The 20,981-nt window shown below is 38.0% G+C and overlaps 1 protein-coding gene across 1 annotated transcript in view; it reads right to left on the reverse strand.

Moving 5' to 3' along the window:
- Nucleotides 1-3,202: 3,202 nt before the first annotated feature.
- The window catches only part of LOC128252211 (protein couch potato), a gene marked incomplete at its 5' end in the record, with an annotated part of 46,307 nt that continues 28,528 nt past the window's right edge, over nt 3,203-20,981 (reverse strand). The window contains 9 exon segments of the mRNA XM_052979756.1: nt 3,203-3,388; nt 4,756-5,351; nt 5,481-5,518; nt 5,841-6,187; nt 6,636-6,838; nt 7,784-7,928; nt 9,455-9,517; nt 9,624-9,677; nt 9,739-9,816. Of these exon segments, the coding sequence (XP_052835716.1) occupies nt 3,362-3,388; nt 4,756-5,351; nt 5,481-5,518; nt 5,841-6,187; nt 6,636-6,838; nt 7,784-7,928; nt 9,455-9,517; nt 9,624-9,677; nt 9,739-9,816 (1,551 nt within the window).

The following is a 20,981-nucleotide window of genomic DNA, read 5'->3' on the forward strand; positions in this document are numbered from 1 at the left end:
ATCGGTTTTATTTTTTCTTAATAATTTTTCTTGTAAAAGTTTCTTCTCATTTTGTTCTTTATCCGTTTGCTGATATGTATTTGTTATTTTTACTTTCTTTGTAATTGTTATTTAGTTTTCATTTGTTTCAAAAATGTTTTAATATATGTGTGTATATATATTCATATAATGTTCCCATAATTCATAATGTTTAGTTTAGGTTTTCTGTCATTCATTCATTTTAGCTTTTTCTAGGTTATCGTTTACGAGATAGGATTTCCTCTTTAGCTTTTTTTGTTGTTGTTGAGATTATCCCAAGATTTAGATCAATATTAGCTTGCTGCAGATTTGTTAAATCTGTATGTATATAGCTATGAAATTTAGATTAAAGAATGTCTGGAAATCAAGCCTCGAAATGGTTTTTTGGGGTGGGGACCTATCAAACTTGCTTTCTGTGGTGAATGAAAATTGCACAAGATTTTCCCAAATGTACACACACACACACACAGACACATACACACTTAGACACTTATGCGTATTTTTCATTGCTTTTGTTGCATACTTTTGGGCTCTTTAACCACTCTTAGGCGCTAAAAATTAATTTCGAAAATATTTGTTAGCTTCTATTAATTCTGGTTTCGTTATTTATGCTTATTTGTAGTTGTAAATATTTTTTGTTTTCCGTCATCGGGCTTCTTCTTTGTTTTTTTTAAATTGTTTTGAAAGGCGCAATTTTATGATATGCATTAGTATATTATTTATAATTAAACATTTTCTTGCTTATACGCTAAAACTTTAACTAATTGTCCTTGTGGCGATCGTGTGCATGTGTGTGTGTTAGGATTGCAGACTTATAAGTAGACCTCTGTTCTTAACTTCGAATGATGATGCTATCCAACGCGACACTGGCGAAGAGATGATATTTTTGGGCAAGAGGAAAGCAAGAAATGTAATTGGACGGAATATGCATTTTACATTTGACTAAAGTTAGACAGGAAATTAAATAGGTAAATTTTTAAAGAAAAATGTGTAGAAAAGGTTACAACTTTACCAATTAATTAATCTTTTTGCTTCGTTTTTTTTCATATTTTCTCTTAACAATTGTGTTTTTTGTCAAATATGCCTTTGGTATTTCTAGTCACATTTACCTTAAACTAAACTTTAAAAAACATTTAAAATTAGTTGATTTACTCGTGGGTCTCTTCTGTTTTTTGTTTAACAAATTGTGTGTGAAGTCGTTAACATAACTTGTTAAATTAGCAAGGACAACTTTGGTAAAATATGAAGATTTTATCCGTATAAGTATATATATTAAAAATGGTTTAAACAAGGGTGAACGAACTCTTTAAAAAAGCATTTGAAAATTATTATGTAAAAAGCTTGCTTATAAATTGTTTCGTATTTAACTATATATAGTTATTAGCACTTAAGCTTTACATTGTTTTGTCATTAATTGTAGTTGGTTTCTGCTGTTTATTGCGTTTAGTTACAATCGAATTTTCTTTTGTCCTTTCTTGTAGTTATACATACTTGATTTATGCTTGCTACGTAAGATGATATGCAATTGATTTTATTTACTCGTCCTCGTTTGCTGTTACCTCTTCTTCCCTCTCCCCACCCTCCCACTATTGCCGATCTCTCCTCATCCGATCTCATCCTGCGCCCTCCCCCACTAAAGCGATCGTTGGTTTAGCAAGAAATGTGATTTGATTGTTCTAGCATTTCGAAAGTTAGTTAGGAATTGTTTCTCAATATTAAGATGGAGTCCATTAGGTTAGGGGCCCTCTAGTAAAGTTCAAGTCTTTGTAGGGGAAACGCTAAAATTCTGAACAAAATATGTGAAAAAAAACAAATTTTTCTGGGCGGAAAGTTTAAAGAGTCCTGTGCCAGTTTCTGTTAGGTTTCGTTTTAGTTTTTCTTGTTTGTTAAAAATCGTTTTGTTCGAGTCTTTGCTTTCACTACAGCCCACCTGCAACGTTCATCCCAAGTCGTCGATAGATCCTATCGGGTAAATTTCAAATTCACATTTAAATTTTGTTATTCTTACGTTTTTAAGAAATAAGTTTCGAAACCAGCTTTCAGTATTCCTCAATATAAATTTAAATTTATACGATGACGTCGACTACTCGTTGTGGTTGTTTTGCAGAATTTTCTTGTTGAGTAACATTTTGAAAATTTCCTTACTAGTTATACAATTATTACATTAATGCATATATTTAAATTGTTTTGGTTTTGTTTCGTATTATTTTTCATAATTCTAAAAAGAGAGCTATTTAAAGGGCACATTCGGTTAAGCTATAATTATATATATTTCTTCATCCTTTTACTTTCTTTTTTTATTCCCTTAAACTGCTTGACACATAAAAATAAAATGATGACAGAATAAGAATTTTATGTCTCAATTCCATTTGTTAAAAGTCAGTTAAGATCGGGGATGAATGGGGGAAGTAGTAACAATAAAAGAAACACCAAAAATGTCAAACAAAAATCCTTAAACAAAATCAATTGATCAACCTAAAAAACATTAAATAGGTGTAAACTAACCAACAAATCCTTGATCAGCATGCCATATATAATTTATATATATCTATATATATATATATATATATATATGTTTATGTATGTACGTGTATTCGTTTATAGGGGCATATCGGATGTATTGCAACTAACTTAGTTAAGTAGTTCGCTCAGCTTCCGATCTATCGTAAATTGTATATTTTACTACAAGTTTATCCCGTTTTTGGTTTCTACTACAATCTTTTTGTTGCTGTCGAAAAATTTCACTAAACTGGGTTACGGGATCTGCATTCTGCCTTTCTGTCTTTCTGTCACATATAAATTAACTTCTTTTTGCATTTTTCCATTTGGTTTTGTTTTTTTTTTTTTTGCATTTTTTATATATTTTTTATATCTATAACTAAAGGTTTGCCTCCTCGCATGAATCCGTTGCATGCGGAGCTCTGTTGCCCTCGACTTTCAAACTCAAATGTGATTTCATCAGGCTGCTATGTGGCTGACGGCCGGCAGCACGTACGAATAGATGTGGTGCGGCTGCATCTGCTGCTGTTGAAGGGGGTGGTGGTGCGGCGTCGTCGCGTAATGGTGGCTCAGGTTGCCACCGGGTCAGGTTGCTGTCGGCGTCATCAAGAACTGTTGCTGCTGATGGTGATGGTGGTGGTGGTGGCTCAGGTGTTGCTGCTGTGCCTGCTGCTGTTGTTGCTGCTGCTGCTGCTGCTGGTGGTGCTGGTGGTGCGCTGTCTGGTGGCTGTGGTGGTAGTGCTGCGCTGCTGCATGGTGGTGCTGCTGTTGCTGCTGCTGATTCTGGTGGTGCACTTGCGTCTGCTGTTGCTGCATTTCGCGCTCTAGCTTCTTAGCGAGCAAATCATGCCGTGATTCCATACCCGCTCCTCTGAAAATAATTGTAAGAATGAGAGAGCGACAGTTAGTTTTTGTCAGTGCACAGGGTCCATCTACGGGTTTTGATTGTGCTTGGTGGCTACGCATGCTGGTTATTTTAAACCTATTTATATAGGTTAATAGATTTTTAGACATTAAACATTGTCCATTTACTGATACTTCAAAACTTAATATTTTCTTTAAAATATCGTTAAACAGCAATTCAAAATCGCTAAAGTAGCATTTAAAGTTCTGTAATTAGTTTATTAAAGGTTAAATAATGTCTTAATTTTAAGGCAAATTAAAATTATAATTAAAATATTAAAATAAACCAACGCCACATTAAAATATTTCCATTTGTTAGATAACAAGTTTATTAAAGCTTAAAACATGCCAACCCCTCAATATGCAAATTGCTAATCAAAAGCGAGCAAATAACCTACAACAAGGTAAAGAAAAGTTAATGCCTTGAACAAAAATGTTTTAAAGCTCGAACGTTTAAGGTTGTTGCTGCAGTGGCCAAGTTCGTGGGGCAGTCGAGTGGGTTTTGTGTACGGCCATATGGGTGTGGCATGCTGCGTTTAATTTCTGCATTTTTTATGAAGTTTTCGCTGCTGCTGCCACTTTTTCTTGCAGCAAATTGAAAAAATGAATTTATGTGGTCGTTTGGCATTTGAAATACGTGAGTCACACCCCACCCATGAGATGGGGAACTAAAGAGAGATATAGTGGTGCTTAAGTCAGTGGTTGGGGTGCAGTCTCCCAACGGAAGCGGGCATTTAGAAAGCGGATGTCTAGGAAGTTGCCCGACCGCCTTTTTGCCTTTCCTCTCCCCATGGGCCTTAACTTGTTATGACCGCTCTTGTTGGCCTGCTAACTTTTGTGTGCTATAATTTGTATTTAAATGCGGCTCCAATTGTTATGTCTATGGGTGTGTGCGAGTGCTCCGGTCCAAAACTCATATGGTTTTGGCTATCCCTTAGGTAGGTTCTTACTTGTTGTTGCTGATTGCTGCTGGATTGTTGCTTGCTGCTGATGTTGCTGCTGTTGTTGTGGTGTTGGTGGTGGTTGGTAGCATGCAAAGTAAACGGGCAAGCTTAACAATAACAATTTGCAAAATTTTATAAATACTTAATGGGGTTCGCTTATATTATTTGGGGAAACGGGTCTTTAACGGGGTCATGCTTGTGGGGGATTTTCGGGTCTGGCCAAAACCTTTTTGCGGATTGAATGGCCTAGCTTATTCTAATATTTATGGGCTAAAGGGTGTGCAGTTTAGTGGAGCAACTAATGATTATGGTGGGTTAGAGATAACTCTACAAAGACTTAGAAGAAACTTGGTTCATTTGGTTCATTTGGTTCACCCAGAATAATACATACGTCTCTAAAGAGATGATTTTGGTTGTGCTGATTTGGATGATGAAGTTGGTGGTGCTGTAGTGAGTTAACGACAACGCTAGTGGTGGTGCTGTTGGTGTCGGTGCTTGCTGCGGTGCAGGGTGCTGCCACGGTCAGCTGGAGTTGCTGCTGTTGATGATGCTGGTGATGCTGCAGCTGCAGTTGCTGTTGCAGTTGCTGCATCTGGATATGCTGTTGCTGTTGCTGTTGCAGCTGTTGCTGTTGCTGTTGCAGCGACGGCGGTGGCGCACTGACCAGCAAGTGCTCGACCCCGCCGCCGCCGTTCAAGATGTACATGGGTGGTGGAGGTGGTGCAGCAGCAGGAGGCTGTGGGGGTGGTGGTGCCTTGGTGCTCATGATGGCCATCTCATTGATCATTTTGCTGCGCGCAAACTCGATGCGAATGGAACCGCGATCCGAACTGAGCAGATATTTACCCTGCAGTTGCTGCATGGCCTGGGATGCGCTCGGTGGGTCCTTGAACTCGATGAAAGCCACCGGATGTTGCTGCACCGCAGCGTTGTTGCCGCCGCCGCCGTTACTGGTGGAGCAGCTTGAGCCAGTTGCTGCTGCCATGGCTGGTGGTGGTGGGTCAAGAGCGGTAGCGGTCGCAGATGTTGTTGTGGAGTAGGAAGTTGAAGTTGGTTTTGTTGAGGTCAGAGTTGAAGACAAAGTCATAGGCATAGAAGTTGTGATTGGGTGCGTACCTTTTGTGTGCATTCGTAGGCGACAAAAGCCAGGCATACTGTGCATATTATATATCATAGTTGGGTATATATATATAATTTTTTGTTAGATATATATGTCGGTTATCATGTATCATACAAGAAGAGTGATCGGGTGGGATGGTGGGCAACAAACGAACCAAGGAAGAGAACGCAAAATTTTTCGGTTAGTATTCGGTTAAGAAAGTTCACAAAGTGCCATCGAGAGTGGTTGGTGGTTGTTATGGTGGTCGATGTGTGATCGGGTGGTTTATACTGTGGTTTCCTGTGATCTCAGTGCGGTATTCATTGTGTCAACAAAAGAAAGGAACTTCTCGGCAGAGTCAGTTTTGTGCAATTTACCTAGAGAACACCTCCTTCAGCTCGTGCTCGGACACAAACTGGCCCAGATTGGCCACGAACAGCGTGGAGCAGGGCGCATTGGCCGCGATCTGCGGGTTGCCCGGGTGGCTGGCGTTGTTCGTGGACCCAGCTGGACTGGCCAGCGCCGGACTCGACAAATAGTGGTGGTGCGAGGCAGCAGCAGCTGCAGCGGCAGCGGCCGCGGCCACATTGTTGGCGGCCGTCGCAGCAGCACTTTGTGGGGCGGCAGCAGCGGAGGCCGCTCCCGCAGCCGCAGCCATGTGAGCCATCGCGGCTCCGGGATGAATAGCAGTTGTCTGATGATGTGGCGGCATGGTCATTTGAGTCTGAAAAGGGGAGTTCATATTGAATATATATTGAACAATTAACAACACGATTGTCAACATACATGCATGTCCAGAACACCTGATACAAACATTGAAATATGTCTTACTAATGCTACACAAGAGTTTCAAGAATCGCAAACTGGATTGAATACTTTAACATATTTTATTTGAAATTAAATATTTAAATCGAATTGGAGCTTTCAAAAATGTTGCTCATACGACCCGTTAGACAATAAAAATGTGCTTTAATTTATATACAAATTTATTTTCAATAAAATTTTCTGCATATGACTACCAATCATTTAATAAAAAACATTTTATTAAATATTTTTATAATGCGTGTATTTTTCATTCGGTTTTTTTTATTTAATTGATGCTATTCGAAGAGTCTTAAAGTCTGGCTAAATATATTTGACAATAGCTTCAAAGTATATAATATACCACTTACTTGATGCATAGGCTGCTCCATTACTTTGTCTGTATTTAGTCAGAGATAGGAGCGCACTGGCACCTGCGGATGCAGGGCCGGATGCACTAGCGTGGCGTGCTGCAGGGCAGCCGCTCCGGGCAATTCAGCGGCGGCGGCTGCCGAGTAGGCTAGCGGATGATGCCATAGCTCCGGTCCGCCCGGAAAGAAGGGCCCACCCAGATCTGCGAGTCGAGAAGAATGATAGTGGAGTAAGTCAGATGGCAGCTCACCTAAGTAACTATTATAGACGGGTTTAAGTTGACAAAAATCTAAATGGTGAAAACAAGAACGGTTTCCCAAACGAAAAAAAGTATATATTAAGAAATAATTTTTTTTATGTTTAAGTTCGTTGTCTCAGTCTTTCGATTTTATAAGTAAGAAAACAAATGTCGTTAGTCTTTTAAAATGAACTGTATTTTGTATTTAAACTATTATAGAATGTCATTTTATATATGAAAAAAAAATAAGTTTCTCTAAGATCTCTGAACTTTATTGGCACTGTTTTTTCAGCACCAATCAGTACTACCTTTTTGCCTTTGGCTAATTTTCTTTTGTTTTTTGTAGGCGTGTATAGATTTTTGTGTTTCTGAGCGTGTGTGTGTGTTGCACAAAGTGTTACAAGTGATCAAAGTGCAGTACATTATATATAGATGTTGTAGTTATTGTTGCTGTTACCTAGTTGGGAATATATATGTATATATAATTTAATAGCGACTCGAAGTATGCAGATATAACAATTCGATATGGTAGGTATAGCATACAAAAGTATTTACGATATATATTTGCTGATATATATATAAAATTGTGCGCACTTGAAGCAAGTTTTTGTTTTGGTTTGTTTTTTTTCGATTCAATATTAAACATTTTCAACTTCTTAATTGTTGGAAAGATCGGTGTAACAGTGTGTGAGTGTTCGGTGTGTGTGTGTGGTTTTGTCGATAGTTAGGAGGTGCTCGAGTACGCCTTCGGTTCGGATTTCTTGTACCCTTAAACATATTATTGGTTTTTTATAAATATCAACTACATACACAAAAGGAAAACAAAACAAAACTTAAGAAATTAGCAGCTGCCGAGTTCTCATTTTGGTATTTGGTTTTTCTTTTGATTTCTTTTTATTTTTTACTTACGTCCAGTGAGTGGGTGCATCAATGCAGGATGTGAGGCTGTTGTCGCTGTATTGGGCTGTGGTTTGGGTTTGCTCACTTTCGTGTTACTCTTGGCGAATTCCAAGCGAATTGTTTGGGGCATATCGGGATCGAAGCGTACACCCTGCTGTAAATGATCAGATCAAAATACAGCGGTTTGTATTTTCTTTTTTTCATGTCATTTTTTCTTTCAGCAAAGTTCAAAGTTTCAAGTATTTCTTTTGCAACAATTCGCCAAAAATAATTTTGAATGTCGCGTGAAAGTAACGTTAAAAAAAAAAACGGTGGTAGGATTGAGTTTCATTTCTTGCGAGAACTATTGCTTGAGGTTTGGGGCGGGGGACGTTCAACGTAGATTTTTAATGCACAGTGCCTGCTGAGTTTTTTAATCTTATTTTTTGGAAGGGGTCATTAATGCTGAATTAGAATGTGGGTGCTATTTATTTAGGGGCCTTAAGACAAAAGCTGCAATGGTTTCGCCATTAAAGGAAGTCAAATATCATTATTTGTACTTATAAAAAGTAAGTGTTATTTAAATTTTTGTACAGTGGACGACAAAACCAAAGGCTGTTCACTGTTTATTTTGTAATTAGGGATCGATCGAATAAAAATCATTAAAATGTCGTTTTTTTTTTTTTTTAATTTTTTGCGGTTTTTAAATAGTACTCAGTTTACACTGTAAAAAATTTGTACGTATTCATAATAATAAAAAAACGGAAAAACTTTTTTAAAGTAGGCGTTTCTGGAATGCGAACTTATACCATAATTCAAAAATGATTTCAGCTTATCGGGCTCGTCAAAATTTGAAGATCATTACTATTCATTTCTAGAAATTTAATAGTGCTCTTCGAGGGGGCGTTGTGGCTTTTAGGGGGCGTGACAGGGGGCATGCACCACAGGCTCGAGACGTTGCTCTCAGTTGTTTTGCTTTTCTGGTTGTTGGTGCTGTTTGTTTTTGCCATTTTTGCAGAGTTTTTTGTTGCCAGAGATCGAGGTGTGTGTGTGTGTGTGATGAGTGTACCAGTTTACGTGTGTATTTGTGTTCTCTGCGTGTCAAAGAGTTTCGTAGAATGAGAAAATAAAAAGGAGCGGGATGCAAGTACCAAAAACAATAAGATAACTTAATGGGAAGTTAGACAGAGATATATAGGACGATAGAGAGAGACAGATATATATATATATATGTATAAAGAGCGGGACAGCGAAGGCTAGACAGAAAGGGATACATTTAATGCGATTGGATGAAATGAAAAGTATCTTTCTTTTCAAATGCAAGCACGTGTTCGTGTGGATTCTTGTTGTTGTTTGTTTGGTTTGCTATTGTATTGTTTTTTTTTTTGTGATTTTTGGGTGATGCAAAAGGAGCTTCACGCTTGATTTTTGAGCAGCGGCGACAGGGACCTACCGGTATTAAAGCCAGGCAATACGAGTATACAAGTATTTTAATAGTCTTAGTTTCAGTACTTTTTGGTTTTTGGGTGCTTTACATTTGTTATGTTAAACGTGTAAGATTCTTTTGCTGCAGCTGAGAATATTCTTTTAAGGATTTTCTTTTTTTCGTATTGCACAAAAAAAATTGCTAAAACATATTGGTGTTCTTTCAATTATACAAGGTATATCAAATAGATAGATAGATTTGGTTCATATATTTACCTGCAAATCCTGTTTAGCTGCCTCTGCTCCAGCTCGTGTATGGAATGTTACAAAGCCAACGGGCTGAAAAACATAATGTACATACGGTTAAAAAATATTCAAACGATTTTGAATTTAAGTTAAAAACTAATGAAGCGTTTTAAATTTTAAATTTGCATTTAATACATACCGATGCAGTTTTGCCATTTTTGCTAGTTACTTTCAAAAGAGATCCTTCATAGCCCTGTTTTAAATAAAATTGAAATTATACAATCTTTTATCCGCTTCATAACTTTAAAACTCACCTCGTAGGCTCTGAATAACAAATAAAGCTCGCGCGGCTTGGCATCCATGGGCAAACCGCTTACAAAAAGTGTGCGAACCTGCAAAATTGAGAAGATAGATGGAAAATGGTTAGATGATTGCTGGTTCACAAAAACCAATTTCCTATGATTACGTAATTAAGTTGGAACTGTCACGTTGTCCCAGCAAACACACAAATACAACCTTCAGCCTCAATTTTCAACTTCAAATGTTTGTAATGCGCTTTTGTCCTTGCCATCCCCTTCTCTCGTTGGCCAAAAGTTCATGACACCACTCCCACACGCACATGACATCTCAGAGGGGGTGGGTAATGGGGCTGGTAAATGAGGGCGGTGGGGGTCACATGTACATACTGATAATGAAACCAAATGGAATAAGCGCCATAAACGCTGAATTCATTATGACAACGCCACGAACGTGACTCTTGTTGGGGCAGAGGGGATGGCAAATAGAGGGCGGAAAGGGGGTTGAGTCAGGTAAGACCATCCCCCCTGGCCCACATGTGTGCTGCAGGGACTAAATGAGCCCCAAGCTCTGACAGCTTTTTATTTTTAACACCTAGGCGAAAATGTTTGAGTTGAGGTGGCAAGCGTTACTTTTGAGCGATGTGAATGTGTGGAACTGGGTTCTCCCAGAGTCGCTCTTTTTCGGGTGTATATTTTATGCTGAGTAGATAAAATTACTTTGTTGCTAGTCCTTAAAGCTTTAGCATCATTAGCTTTAAGGGATAATATAAAAGTATAAAAGAGAAAACAAAATTATCGCGGTATAGTATGGTATAATGTTTATTCCATTGCTATTTTCCGAATTACATTCAGCTTCTACTGACTCCTAATTTCATTTCATTTAAGAATTCATCAACTCAAAAACGATTATTTTTAAACCCGCTTTCTCCTTCAGTTTTATACAAATCTTTTTGTTCTCTTCAAACGTGTTATTTGTCACCAAAATAAAACAAATATGGGATATATATTATCTCCTGCCTATTTAAGCTTATATCTACACAATATAGAGAACTGAAATTTGTATTTTTCTGGGCATCCGATTTTTCAGCCATTTTCATCCCCTTTTGGCTGGTGTGTTGTGTTCAAAATTAAAACGTGTTCTATCATTGCCATCTACCTTTTTTTTGCCGTTGGTGCTGTAATCTACTGCAAACTCCGTCATTGTGTGTTTTGAATTTGGTTGTATAAAAAATATCCTTACAAGTTTGCAACATGTCACGCATATTGACCAGGAGGGAAGTTCTGGCTGCAGAGAAAACTCGTTTTTCCCCAGCGAAAATTCAAGTGCAGCTGGGGCAGGGTAAGAAACATCGTCAAGAGCTGCTTGCATTTACGGTTTTGTCCCCTGTCCCACAGCAGAAAATTTCACAAATTAATTAGGTAAAGTCCTGCAGCCTCTTAAATCCTCAAACTACACCGAATAAACAACATATAATGGCGGGAAAATGTTCTGTGTTGAAACGGAAGAAAAGCCAAGGTGGTTGGCTGAGGAAAAGCCTTAGCACGGTCAGTTAAATAGCAATTTAAATTAATTTTTATGCAGTAAGCGGTTTCTGTCACACGGACTTTGCTAATTGAAGGCATTAATGAGTCTGCGGGTGGAAATAGGCAACCGGCCAAGGAGCCTAATTAGGAGATGGCTGGTGTCGGATTCAAAAGGCTTTTCAGCTAATGGCAATTGAAATGCAATTATTATTAAATGCCCCAAAAAGTGCAAATTAACTTAAGGCAAGTGGGAAAAATATGTTGAAGTTCTATTTATTTTTATTTGAGTTCAGTCTCTGAATTCTCAGTTTTCTGCCTCTCTATCTATATAGCTTTATCTCTGCCTCGAACCGAGGATTTGGCTTGTGTGCGCTTGTGGGCATTGCGGATAGACATTTAGTATTTGGCAACTTCAACTGCAATTGCAACTCCAACTCTGCCGGCCAACTTTCAACTTCAAATACAAGCTGTGGCTTACACATGCAAGCGACATTATGTCTATTCACTGTGAAAAATAAGAATTAACACTTTAATTAAAATATTTTTTAAGGTATTTTATTTCTTTAAAAAATAGTCACTAATAAAACGTTGATGGGCTCGCCCAAAAAACTAGGTAATACTAAAAGTAAGTTATTTGAATAACTTTGCTCTTACTGGACAGTATTTCCTTTTACTTTATTTTAAGTGGTTGCCGATATACTTTTAACGATGTTCTTTTCATTAAATTTCTCAGTGTTATTCTGTTTCCACGTTGGTCTCTGATGGTGATTTCGATGTTGTGGGTGTTCTGTTTCTGTATCCGTATCTGTATCTGTTTCTGTTTCTGCATCTGTTGTTGTTGCACTTTGCGGGTTTGTCTAACTCTCGTTGCCAAAATCCATTTAAATACAGCAAGACTATTGTTGCTGCTGTTGTCTTTTGGTCAACCTTGCAACTTGGCTCTGATTTTGGCTTGCTAAACATGAACTCCCCCTCTTTGTCTGATTCTCTCTGTGAGTGGGTTTGCTATTTGCGGTTTGCTGTTTGTTGCCAAGAAGTTAAATCGCCTCCCCATTTGCCGCAATGCCAGCGTCGCCCCATTCAGTACCAACCACTCCTTTCTATCAGTCTATATTCCTTAGCCAAACTTTGTTTATAATTATGCTTGATTCCATTTGTTGTTCTTCCCGCAAATAACTGTTCTAACTTCGGTGATTTAGCAACATTATCCATACTGTGCGTATACGCAGCGTTGTCCACTGGAATTTTGTGGTCGATGAAGTGTCGGGGGACAGCGAACAAGTCGACCTTGTCTTCCAACATTGTTGGGCCAACATAAACAGGGAATGTAACAACGTTTATAAATCACTCGGTAGTCAAGTGTTGACTTACAATAATTAAGCATGGCAGGGACACAAACACATGCATAAATACGAGCATTGCTGCCAGTCACTTACGCCCATTTACTGCTGACGTGGGCGTGGCAATGGCATATAAAAGCAAACAATTTGCTGGGCAAAGTAGCCTCCAAATCAGTTGAACGTGTTGCAGTCGACGCTAAAACTATTTAGCCGCAACAAATTAACATATTTCCATGTTGAGCGCTAATAAATGAGAGGGGTTTTTGAGCCACCTTTAAGCTGATTTGCTGCTGATTTTTATCGTTTGGCGGCATTTCCACAAAGCAAAAAGCAACGCTTCAATCGCTTTTATTTTCTATAAATTGTTGGCAATTAAATGGCAATTGATGTATGCAAATACGAATAACTAGCTGTTGGCAATGTCGAATAGACATAAATGTGCGAACAAAAGAGAGAATTTGATTGATGTTGATTTACTTTAGTAGTCATTTTTAATTATTTAGCCAATTTATTCAAAATATATATACTTTTTCAGAAAATGTAATTCGTTCATATGAATTTTATTTGCTTTGGTTGGTTTATTATATTATATTATAAATTATTCAGCATAAACTTTATTTAACTGATTAAACTTTATTTAAATGTTTAAATACTTTTCATAATTTATAAAGCTTTGTGTAATTGGCGGTATATGTTTGTATTAATTGCCTTTATATTTGCATTGTTCAGTTTCATTTATTTTAATTGTATATCAATTTGTCTTGTATTTTTACTTTGAAAGGAGTAAAAATTGTTATTTTCATCATATGTTTTAACCTCAAGTTTATTTTTGTCATTTATTTTAAAATTTTAAAATGAATATTTTTGATACTTAAATTCACTTTTTAATTTATGTAAATTATAGCCACAGCTTAAACCTTTTTCTGTTTGGTCCGTATGAAATTTTTGCTTATAAGATTTGTCTCATTTTCTTGTCAAATCGGATCAGGCCAAAGTCTTTTCAATAATCCACAGCATGGTTCTCAATGCCTCAGATTTTTCCTTTATTCTGTTTTACCCTCGACTGTTAGCCAATTAAGTCGAGCATTTAGTCAACTAAAATGCCAGCGGCTAAAAGTTTATGTTACAATTTGTTATTGTTGTGTTGTTGGTGCTGCTCTTGTTATTGTTGCCAGCTACTTGTGTTTGTTTAGCTTTCCTTTGCTTTTTCTGCTCCTTTCTTCGCTCTCGGCAACAAAACAACAATAATACAATAATAGTGGCAACAACACCAGCATCCGAGAAAAATCTTGAAGTGTGCCGCAACAGCGATTGTTAAAAGAGTACCGGAAAAAAATAGGGCTTGTAATATATATTTCGATATTTAATTTTTTAATACTTAATATTTAAATTGTGGTATTGGATTTATTTATCTATGTTTTTGATAAAATTTGTGTATAAATTTTTTATTTGTTTAAAAAATAAAATTTTTTTTTGTGTGTTTTTCAGTTGTTGTTCCCAAGAAGAATGCTGCAATAAGTAAAAAGAACTGCAACTAAATGAGTAAACCAAATGAATGAATGCATGTGGCTTGACTTTCGTTGTCCCCATTGTTGTTGCCTTCCATTGTAGTTTTTCTTTTGCGCCACCATTGATGTTGCTGTAGTTGCTTTGGCGCACTTTGCATACAAGATGTGAACTGAAGTTGGTGAAAGGATAAGTAAGAATTCCAAATGGTTGAGCTCCCCTGTCTCTTTCTGTCAATGCAGCATTTCTATTCGCTGCCACTGCATCACAATGTTGAAAACGTTTTGTATTTTCCTGGATTTTTTCCCGCTTGCCATTCGGTTTTTGGTATTTAGCTCACGCGTCTGGCAAACATCGCGTATACGCGATGTGGATTGCTAGCTCTCCTTGCTCCACTCAATTAAGACTGGTCGAGGTTTTAATCTCTTCACAGTCTTGGTGCTCTTGTTGTTGCTTTAGCCTTGGTTTGTTTTTGTTTTGCCTTTGGCTTCGGCTTTGGCTCAGCTTCCAGCCATTGTTTTAAGCTTGTTTCTTTGCCTTTTCGTCTTTTATTTTTTCTTGTTTTCAGAATTTTCCTATCCTGGCTTATTTATTTTTTTTCGGCGCATTTCCTTTCTTCAACAAGACAATCGCGGGGGTGTTGCGGCTAATTAGCGCCTGTCGCCATTTTACATTTAGTTAAAGTTTATTTGGGCTTGCCAAATCTTTGTGTAAGTCGCGCTCAAAACTAATATTTTAATTGTGATCCACAAAGAATCCCGTAATCACAATGGAAAATTGTGGAATCTCGGGCAGAGTGAGAAAGAGATAGTCAGTGAGATAAACAGCTGAAGCCTAATGCCACGCCCACTCCCCGTTACACACACATACACAAATCGTTGGAAATATCCGTAGCCGGCAACTTTTGATTGCAAATTATTTGCAACACACACTCACACAGACACCGAATTTCATACACTGGCTGACAAAAGTTTGTTGCCAGCAGCAAAATGTACTTGTTGTTATTATCGTTGTTGTTCTCGTAGCCTGGCAGTTTGAAAACAACAAAATTTATAACAAGATAAACCCAGGAAAACCATTTTCGACTGGGAATTGCTGCAGTTAAGGAAAAGTCAAAAGTGGGGGTTGTGTGTACATCCCATGAAATATATAATATCTATAAATAAAACCCGCCTGCCCTTAAAAATGCAACAGCAGCAGCAGCAGCTTCAAAATTTTAATAATTAAAACTCATTAACACTTTCGCTTGCCAGCTGACGGTGTGCAAAGGGTTGAAGCAGGACAGCAGCCCCTTGGCCGAACGAAGATTAAATAACAAATGAGCGATGACTTTTCCAGGGCGTATCCGTTGCATACTTTCTGGGAAAACGCTGGTGGCAGGCAAGTGGAAAGCTTAAGTGTTGTGTCAGTTACGCTGGCTTATTAATTATGAACTGAGCCGGAGAAATATCTTTCCTAACAACAGCAGCTGCCTCTAGTTTATGAGACTTTCTGCAATTGCAATGAATAAAATACCAAATTTAGTAGGCAATCGCTAGGTGAAAAATGTCCTTACCCGAAAACGGGACAAGGTCTCCGGCCTCAGAGGTATTAGCAAACAATTCAACGTTTAGGCCAAGGTAACCATACAAAACGAATTGTTTCCGCCAGCGAAGCAGAAAGAAATGAAACCAAAAGAAAAACACAAACAACAAATGAAAACCAACAGCGACAAATGGCAAAACAATAGAGCAATCCTATGCAAAGAAAAGGATTTCTAGACCACAAATAAATTGCCAGACAATTTGACAAGAAACATTATTCAAAAGAAAAATTGTACGACAACAAAGTTGATCCTTAAGACAGTAATTAACTAGCCGAGCTTTAATTAAATTGATATTCATAATTTGTTCTCTTGATATACTTCAAAAGCTGTCGCTAGTTAAACAGCATCAAGTTAAGAAGTTAATTACTTATACAACAGGTACTTGCTGTTGTGATAACATTTAAGATACATGTTTGTTCTTGCGAAGAAATTATGTCTTACTCTGTTAGTCAGCAATTGCATCTTAAGTGTCATTTAATAAAATGCACATGCAGCGTATACGTGATATGTGGCCACATCCACAGGAACATTAGCCATAGCAGTAACGCTGGATAACTGTAAACTGCGTCGACATCAGTTAATTAAGATTGAAGTTGCCGCAGTGCCAAAAAATGGGAAAACTGTGCTAAGCTTGTAGTGTGTGAGTGAGTGTGCCCTGTAGGTGTTGAAGTGCAGGTGTTAACTAGCAGGTTTAGTGCAAAACTCAGACAGCGTTTGGCTTCTGCAGCTAATTATGGCCAAACTTTTTCAGTAAGTCAATTGAAAGTAATCAAATCAAAAGCCATAATTGAAACCTTGCGAACTGAGCAAACTAATATTTTTCGATGAACAATTTTGCCCATCTTTTGTTGGGGCTGCAAATTCCCTCATTGAATTTCGGGGCCAATTGAAAAGTTCGCCCAGGGCCAATTTTTTGTTTTCAATTTGCTGGCAAGCAGGAAAGAAAAAAATTGCTTAAACAGGACAGGCGGGGATGCGAAAAACAGAGTGAAAAATCAAAACGAATCATCGCATTTTTGGGTCAATCACGGAGACAGCAAAGTGAAGAGAGATGAGCGAAAGGAGGACATGGATTACGTGCCTAGGAAATGTCTGGTTGCTCTCCGCCTCTTGTGCCAGATTTGAGCCATCTTTTTGGTTATCCTCGGGCTAACGAGCGCCCATCCTGCACTACTTTCGTTACTTTTCCGGCATGTCCTGTTCTGCTCCGATTGACCAAACAACAGGACACGCATATTAAACTTGCCCCGCTCTCCCCCTTTTGGTCCCCGCTTAAATAAATAATGTTGACCTAAGCAGCGCTGCGGCTTTTCAATCAAAGCCAGTTGAAAAGCCTTGGTTCAAGTGCAGCAAACGGAAAAGAATCATTAGAGAACTTGGCCATCCGCTTTTCAGAGTTTTGTTCAATGCGGCTGTTTAATGATTCGTTCCAATTCGTTTCGTTGCGCCAAAAACATTTGCATTCCCTGTTCAAATTGATTTTCTGCTGTGCGGCTCATTGTTTTAGATAATTAGTTTAGTCGCCGAGAACAACATTTTTATGGCACAAACAATTTTGATGATATCAATTTTTAAGTAAGTCACCGAGGACCTGAAACAATAAAACCATTTTGCATCCTTGTAGAAGTTCATTTGGCATATACCGCAAAACAACAATGAATTATCAGCTGAATTATTAAAAGGCTGACAATTATCCAGAGCCTATCTGCGAGTGTGGTTGAGTGTGTGTCAATATGACAATTAAACATTGGCCATCGTTTGGGAAAACATTGTCAAGTTGTTTGGGAAAATGTTGCTCCACAAATATGTAATTAAATATTTATAAATGGTATTTGCACATTTGGCCAGGTTAAGTGCACTGAGTTTTGGAGAGGCATTAATGTGGTGATGGCTTGGGGGTGCTTTGTGGTCTGATCTGTCCATAACTATTTGAATTGCTGATTTGGCATTACTCAATAAATAAATATAAATACCTAAAGCAAACACAACATTGTTGGATAAATAAGCGAAGCAAATTTTAAATTACCCAAGACGATGGAAAGGAAGTTATCTATATTTGCATAATATAGTTGCTGAGCTAAAGGAAAATATAATCCTGGTTTGTTAAATTTGAGTTTGTGAAAAGTTGCTTTGCTATTGGATCCTTAATAATTAAATATTTCCTTTAAGATGACAATAACTAAAGTAACACTACATTTTTTGTTACCGCTTTTAACTTATTTGTTGTTCAATAAAAATATCACCTCTAGTGTATTTTTTGTTCTTTTTTGCCACTAAATTTTAGCTGGTTTTTGTGGCAGTTGCTTTTATCGCCGCAAATTACGCAAAACTTTTCTTCCTCGTTGTGTTCGGAATTTCTGTCCCTCTTCTTTTTTTTTTTCTTTTTACCATTGTTGAGGAACTTTATTAGCTGCTTGGCAGGTGGCCAAGCGGAAGCTTAAAGGATTCTTAAACTTGCAGTCGGAAATTGTTGCAGCCTGGTTTTTGTGTGTTTTAAATGTCTGTGTTTCAAGGCCTGCTAGTTGGGGTTCTCATGCGACTATTTATAGAGACAAATGTGAGAGTCCCCTCGAAATGAGAGGGGTATGGCCATTTTCACACTCACTTGAGCTGCCATCGATGTGCACACGCATTGATCCCCCGTCTCTGGCCCGCTTGTCAGTCACAATTAGCCGCCTGGCTAAAAATAAGGATGCAAGGATGTGCGAAGTGAGATGTGAGATGGGGACAGAGCTTCAAACTGACTTGGGGCTAAAACGGGTTTGACAGCGTGTGACAATACAGGGAAACAAACACAGCAACACACACTGGCAAACACTTCAGCTGACACTTGTCGGAAAGGGACGGCGTTAGCCAGCGCTTAGCATATTTTTCCGTAGCTGCAGAGAAGGACAGACATACTTGGACACAAGGATTCAAGTGTCCTTCAGTCTATTTGGATACTTTGCATTTCTACCATATTTTTTTTTCTTTTTTTCGCTGCCGTTGTTTGCTAAATGTGCTCTATTTTTGAGCCAACGAGTGGGCGAGGGATAGTGAGGCTAGCACACAGACAATGCCACTTTGGCTAATGAAATGCAAACGCCAAGGCAAAGCCGTGTGTTTGTGTGTGTGTGTGTGTGCTTGAGAGTATGAATATTTATATGAATAAAAGTGTGCGAGTGTAGGTGGAAAATAGCTGGAAAAACACGGCTAGCACTAACAAGAGAATCTTCAGCTGCCACATTAATATTATATTTATACTCGGTAGAATTTTTTGAAGCTGAAACGCATACCCGATTCATAAGCGGTTATAAGGCGTTGCCGTCTTAAAGGGTCATTACAACCCCAAACAACTTCTAAAGAAATGTCTTGAAGAGCTTGACATATGCAGACACTTTAGGATGAATTGAAAAAGTTTCACGTTTTATTTTAAATGTGGATTGATTTTCCTTTTAAAGCGCCCATCGATCACGATTTTTCGTTAAAGGATTACAAGCGAATTTTTATGCCGGATACCGGATCTTAAAATCTGAATACAAACAAGCGGATTACGACTGGATTTAAAACAGATACAAAAATATATAAAGCAAAAGAGTTTAAAGAGTACAGGGCATTTATTCCTTATATACAATAAACGATTTATTATTATTGACGCACAAATTACATCTTAAAAACTCACTGTACTGTATTTGAAAAGCGGGAATCTGACAAACAACTTGAAGTCAAATGATGCCAGGCACAGAACCTTTATTTCGCACAAAAAGGGGTGTTCGAAAAACTAGTAGTCAAGAGCTGAAAGGTGAAATTTTCCGCCCCTTTGGCTATCTGGCAATTTGATTTGCAAATTGAAAACGGGAATCTAGCTTCGAAATTAGTTGGGGGAGAGGTCAGGACCCCTACGCTCTGCAAGTCAATTTGGGGTCAAGGAGTCGATGATTTTAATTAGTGATTTGTCTCGGGAGCGGGAAAGTCGACAAGTGATTTATACGTTGATTTATTCATAAACTGCAACTTGAAGCAAATGTTTGCAGAGTGGGGGGAACACTTGATTGCGTAAAAAAAAAAAAAAATTTTGCAAATGCATTTGAAATACTGTGCATATTTATTTATTTATTTTGCTTTTTCTGCTTGGCCATGCAAATTAATTGACATTAATTACTTCATTTGTTACACAGTTTCAGAATTGGCCCGCAGCAGTTGTTTTTCTGTAATTTTTTATTCCTCTCCTTGCTGACTTGCAGTTGAATTAATTTAGAAATCTTTACGCACACACAAAATGTTGGCGCAATTTAATTCACATCATTTCGGTTATTTGTGGCAATTAACAAATGTGGTCAACCATGTGTCAGCGCCATGGTTCGTAAGGATAACTTTAACCTTTGTTAAAAATTCTACGTGCTTGAATTGCGAGGCGGAGGGAGGGAGTGGGACAGAATCATTGCCAAATGGTCATCCAATTGAGTTTTTATTGCACAAATATCGACACAAAGAAGCGCGTAATTGAGTCTGCACTGCAGTCCCTCCACATTTCCAGCTTTTTGGCCAGTTCAAATAGCATGAAAATGCAGCAGAATAAACAACAATTTAGCTTCTGCTGAAAAAATGAAAAAAGGTGTTGGTTGGCTTGCAATAACAACTAAAAACTTGGCAAAGCGTTGTGACAAAAAAAAATTGAAATGAGACTTACTAAACGTAGGAACGTTCTTTAAATTGTAAAGTGGCTCCGCTCTGCATAGCATTTACATTGAGAAAAAAAAACCACAAAAAAGAACTGAACTTCTTTAAATTGTAAAATTCATTTTAGTAAAAAATTAAATCGAGGAAGATATATATTATTCCACAAGATTAAAAACCTTTGACAAAATCCAAATCACCAAAGGCAATAAAAATGTGGAACTTTATGAAACATGTTACTCTTAAGTGAAGATTATGATATCTGTGTTTCCCCAATTTTTCATCGAATGTCGCTTATAAAGTTAAGCTTCCCTCGTCATTTGGTGAGTGTATAAAATAACATTTTTTACTGGCTGGCCCGACAATCGCGATGACAGCTAGTGTCCTCTGTGCAGCCTGTCCCCTTCGGCCCCCCTTCATATCGTTCTGTCAATAGACATCAAAAATGAAAATTGTAATGCGAACATTTCGGCAAACGCAACCCGGTCTCAAACCCGGAATTGGTCCGGTTCGTCAGGCAGTGTGGATATGGCATGGTGAAGTGTATCCTGCTGGAGGAAGCTCTGCCCCGCCCGTTTGTTGTTTTTATGCAGGTGGCCCTTGTTACTCCTGCGTCCTTTCCATTTCCCCACTCTGGTAGTTGGCCA

This window comes from Drosophila gunungcola, chromosome 3R, assembly GCF_025200985.1.
Source record: "Drosophila gunungcola strain Sukarami chromosome 3R, Dgunungcola_SK_2, whole genome shotgun sequence".
Taxonomy (NCBI): Eukaryota; Metazoa; Arthropoda; class Insecta; order Diptera; family Drosophilidae; genus Drosophila; species Drosophila gunungcola.